This window comes from Austrofundulus limnaeus, unplaced genomic scaffold (assembly GCF_001266775.1).
Source record: "Austrofundulus limnaeus strain Quisiro unplaced genomic scaffold, Austrofundulus_limnaeus-1.0 Scaffold436, whole genome shotgun sequence".
Lineage (NCBI taxonomy): Eukaryota > Metazoa > Chordata > Actinopteri > Cyprinodontiformes > Rivulidae > Austrofundulus > Austrofundulus limnaeus.
Genome location: NW_013952838.1, coordinates 430589 through 435995, shown reverse-complemented (window position 1 = coordinate 435995; position 5407 = coordinate 430589). Strand labels below are relative to the sequence as shown.

General features: G+C 41.9%; 1 protein-coding gene across 1 annotated transcript in view; it reads left to right on the top strand.

Moving 5' to 3' along the window:
- The first annotated feature begins 833 nt into the window (after positions 1–833).
- col5a2a (collagen, type V, alpha 2a) overlaps positions 834–5407 on the top strand; it is a 42673-nt gene continuing 38099 nt past the window's right edge. Inside the window, exon 1 of the mRNA XM_014024699.1 lies at positions 834–1109. Within this exon, the coding sequence (XP_013880153.1) occupies positions 1025–1109 (85 nt within the window). The 5' untranslated portion in view covers positions 834–1024. The remainder of the gene's footprint in view (positions 1110–5407) is intronic.

Below are 5407 nucleotides of genomic sequence, written 5' to 3'. Positions count from 1 at the left end.
GAGTTATCTTTTCACAGGGGGGGTAAGTTACACTTTAACAATGGCCTCTACCTCAAGAGGTAGAGGATCCAAATGGCTGGCTCACTGCTGCCAACTAGTGGTCAGAGGCTGAACTACAACATAAAAATGAACGGCTGGCAGGAAAGTTGACATTTTAAACCTTAATAAAAAAATCGATACAGGGCTTTAGAATATCGATACAGTATCGGGAAATGAAATATCGCGATATTTCAGTGTATCGATATTTTCTTACACCACTACCAGGCATCACGCTCACTGCTAACAGGGAAGGAGCAGCAGGTTAAAAACAATCAGTTGAGGTCAAAATGATCGATTCAGGGTTAAATCGAATCGAACCGTGACAGGTTTTAACAGGGATTAACTGCAGCGACTGAGTCGCTGCAGTTAATCCCTGTTAAAACCTGTCACCTTTATAAATACTGGGTTGATGTTGTGTGTGGTAGTAGCTGAGAGTCATCCCAACACGCACTCTGAACTCTTGTTGTAACATTTCTGCCTCTAGGTTGAACTTGAAGGTTTTTCAACCAAGTTGAGAAGCTGCAGCCAGTTTAGGAACAACCCTTGATTCTCAGCTGCGTCTTGTAGAAACCACACCAACGCAGCACGTTTTATCATGTCGACCATGAAACAGTTTGTAAAAAAAACAACAATCAGATTCATGTGATCCGGTCCCGGTTCACAGAGAGTCCCGTTGGAAAGCCTGAGATCTGCTGAACATGGGTGTAGTTCTGTGAGGGGATGGCTGTGGGACAAAAGGGGGAGGAAAATTGGGCTTGCCAGCATTCTTCTCAGTTGAAGCTGTAACTACACACACACACACACAAACACACACACACATAGACATAAAGAAAAAAAAAAGAAAGGCAGTCGGGGCTGGGTCTGCCTGCTGCTTACAAGGAGAGGCACTCCTGTATTCATGGTGCTGTGATCACTTTTTTCTTCCATCCCTTTCCCCCCTTTTTGTTCTCGTTGCACAGAAACGGCTCATGTCTGTCTCTTAGACATGATGTTCTCTGTGCGTTTAAGGACTTTTATCCTGCTGGTGGTCTCCCGGGTTGTGATTGTGACATGTCAGGATGGGCCAAACGGTAAGTGATTTGCTTTAACGACTGATTTCTGTTCTGAACGTCAGATCTGTGATGGGTGTCCTCGAACACGACGGCTCCATCCCTGCCGTGGATGTGACGAGCCTTACATGGTCAACCGTTGGGTCTAAAAGGCCGACTTTACGGCGGACGGTCTGAAACATCTGTCAGTGAGGTAAAGCAGCACCTCTCTGAGGTTTGGCAGCACTTTGGAGCGGTCATCAGGTAAAAGGAGAAGCGTTTGGACTGAGTCGCACATCTGTCTCTGAGGGAAGATGATAACTCAGGACAGATGTGAGGAGGCTGCTGGATCCAGGATGGAAACACCTGAGAGTTTTTTTTTAAGCTTGATGTTTGGTGTCGTCACGACGGCTGTGATGACGTCACGAGCTGATCGATAGTTGAAAAACTAACAACAAGTTGTTTTAGGTGTTTTTTCCCTCTTATCGTGTTTTTAAATGAAGTTTTCTCTTTTTGTTGAGTGTTTGAGAACATTGTGAAGCTGTGGGACCAGTTAGAGCGCCTCCTGGTGGACCTTTAAAGACCAGACTGAACTGACGGGATTCTGATGTTATCAGTCCATGAAATGGACGTTATTAATAGGGTTGGGCATAATCGTATCGTGTGCAATTAATCGTCAGAAAAACATTAATCRATTAATTTTTGGCACTTGATGATTAAAATGATTAATGCCACCAGGCAGACTAACCGCTTGGTGCTCCTCTCTGATTCAAATATGACCAACATTAAAAAAAGTTGTGTAATTTATTTGTCTATCAACACAATTTAAAGTTTGATGGATAGCCTGAAGTCTGTAATTTTGACACAATTTAGAAAAGATTTTTACAAAGAGCCAATTTTCTCCCTATAAGTTGGTCATGTGACTAGGATATAAGGGTGTCCAGGGACTCCAGGGGGATTAATCGTCAAATTAATCGTTATCGGCTAAATACCACAATTAATCATGATTAATTTTTTGCCAATTTTGCCCAATCCTAGTTATTAGGCATTATCAGTCCCATACAATGGCTTCAGAGGGTCCCTACTGTGCCTACTAGGTTTCAGACTGTACCTACAGTGCCCCCTAGTGGGTTAATACATCAACGACAATTAATGTGTAAATAACCAAAAGATATTGTAATAAATTTTTTGTGTCGGTCTCGAACCCTGGTCCRACACTACCCATTGCCCTATTGGAAGGCCACACCATGATATTTGGACAGCGGTGTCTTTAGCGCTAACCATGTCATTTGCTCTAAAGTTAACCTTAGTGGCTTTAAGCCTCATATTAACCAGTTTTTTATGCCTCATATTCAGCTGACACTGAAGCCATTCTAAGGGACTGATAACACCTAATAACGTCCATTTCATGGATAACATACAAAGCGAGCGGGTGGAACTGATGCTACAAACAGAACATAAGCTTGTTCTTAACTAAATAAAAGTCTGAGTTTCTGCTGATAGGAGGAGATTTAATTAATGAAACTGTTGATTTTAGCTGTTCTGATTTAGTTCTAAATGAAAAAAAAACATCTTTCAGCTTTTTTCCATGGAACGGCTGTGGATGAAGGGATTGCACATCAACCATAAAATCCAGTGGAAAGTTTTGTGGGGGTTTGTAGGCCAGAGGAAAATGTGGTTCATCGGCACTTTGGGGACGATGAACGTGCAGCGGGGAGGAGGGGAGGCAGGATTAACTTTTACTACAACTGTTTGTGTTCACGTATGACAAAAAACACTTCGGCTGAAGGAAAAAAAACACAACTCTTCCCACAACAACGAAGCACATTTGAGAGAACTTGAGTGAAACGTCACCATTTTGCACTTTTTGTTGCTGTTTGATTAATAATCCAACACATTGTGCACTTTTATCAGTCTCAAAGATCAGAAAGAGTTTTCGGCTGATAGACTGGGTTAGAAGGACAGATTCTTCAGTGTGGTCCAGTTTCTACAGAGTTTCTTAAGATTGTAATTTACTCTTCAGTTTGTCTCTTTGCTTTCCAAACTTACCACCTCCTTATTTAAAGAGCAGCTGTAAGCCTTTGTTGTGTGATTGTGCAACAGTTGGATGATGGTTTATGCAGGGGGGTCTGATGTTATCAGTCCATGAAATGGACGTTATTAGGCATTATCAGTCCCATACAATGGTTTCAGAGGGTCCCTACTGTGCCTTCTAGGCTTCAGACTGTCCCGACAGTGCCCCCCTAGTGGGTTAATATATCAATGACAATGARTGTGTAAATAACCAAAAGATGTTGTAAAAAATTGTGTCTATGTCGGTCTTGAACCCTGGTCCGACACTACCCATTGCCCTATTGAAAGGCCACAAATACAACCGTTGGAGGGTAGTATCTTTAGCGCTAACCATGTCATTTGCTCTGAAGTTAACTTTAGTGGCTTTAAGCCTCATATTAACCAGTTTTTTTATGCCTCATATTAACCAGCTGACAATCAGAAGCCATTCTATGGGACGGGGAACCTGCTAACCGGCACAGGCRGGACCTTCTGAAGCCATTCTATGGGACTGATAACRCCTAATAAGGTCCATTTCATGGATGATAACATCCAAAGCGGGTGCTTTATTCAGTCATGTCACGTATGTACGGAATGTGACGTTCACCAGCACCAGTGGAGAGCTCCACTGGGATGGAGCTGCTGGTCTGTGAGTTAACTTATAAACAAAACTTAAAGAGTAAAAACTTTAAATAAGACTGGATTAAAGAGAACATTAAGAAACGTGTATGTTAACTAATTTAGTGCAGTTTTATTGTGTAAGGTGCTGAAGGAGTGCTCACTTTGCTCAGCCAATCATTGTGCATTTGTGTTTGAGCCAATCACGTCAGTTTACATCACTGAGGGTCCCTGTAGAAATAAAAAAAAACTTAAATGTGAAGCAGAAGATTTTAAAAAAAACTTTAAACAGTTATAAAGACTGAAAATGGTCAAAATCCAGTCATGTGGTATCAAAGCCTATTGAGTTTTATCCAATAAAACGACAGCTTTTAAAACTAAAAACCCATTTGAARCATTTAATTTTGTGCAGCGGGTGGAGTCGTACGGCTGCTTGTGAATAAAAACATCAAGGAGCAGATTTAAATCTTCAAATAGTGTCTCCGGATTAGATTAGCAGGATAAAAATAGATCCCAGCCGTTTTGTTTAAAAACTGTATCTGAACACAGAAACGGTTCTGTGACGTCTGGACTTATAAAGTTAAAGAAAAACAAAGTTTTGTTTCTGAGTGTTTTCACACTCCCAGATGTCCTGCATTAAAGAGACTCGTCTCAAACGTTTTAATATTCATCTCAGACAAAGATGCAAATCAGCTCCACTTTCAGATCCCGCCCACAAAAAGACAAAAAAAAAAAAATCTGGCGTTTCAAAACGAACAAATCAACGTGAGGTCACCCCGTTCTCCAAATTGCTTCCAGTTGTTGTTGCCACATCACTGACATCGCAACAAATGGGCTGTTTTCTTCCAAAAGCTCCGAACATGTGAATGCGAGCAGGTCCACAGACGCAGCAGATTAGGAACACATGCTGCATTTTTCAGCTCTGACTTGATTACACGCCTCTTTTCTCCCCGAGTTACAGGAGGACGGGCTCAGCAGAGTCGTCCAGGGTTAAAGGAGGCATTATTTGTCTGATGGGGGGTTGTTTGGGGGGTTAGGTTGTAAACCTGGGGTGGTTGATGGTTCTAACGCAGCCTGCGAGCACTGCACCATGAGAACCACTTATAAAAGCAGCACAGTCAGCGAAYGCAGCGTCGGGGAGGAGGGATGATTTCCAGATGTTTAAACGAGAGGGAAAAAAAAGTCACTGGGAGGAAATGAAACTGCAGATGCATCCCGGCTTTATTTACCGGAGCTCGGACAGATGTGCGCAGACCGCATCACGGCCTGTATGTTCRCAGCTTCGAGTTAAAGCAACTGTTTGTTGAAAGGCTGGATAATTACTGCTCCTGACGCTCTCCAGCTGTTTGATTGGCACCTTTTCACCTGTCTGTCCTGTGATTTGACGCCCCGCAGCCTAAACACAGAACAATCACCAAAACCTGCTCAACCTGGATGAATTTAGGATTAAAAGTCCTCTGGTTGTTTCCAAACGCTCTAATTCAGTTTAATCCATTTTATTTGTTGTTTGCTGGGTTTAAATGGCCCCTCATACGGGGTGCCGTTTGTAAAGTTACACAGTCCAAAATTACCACCAATATTTATATTTTATTTTGCCTTTTATAAGAAAAAAAGAACAGATTTATTTTTCAAAATCAGTTTTTCACCAAATGATTCATACATTTATAAAT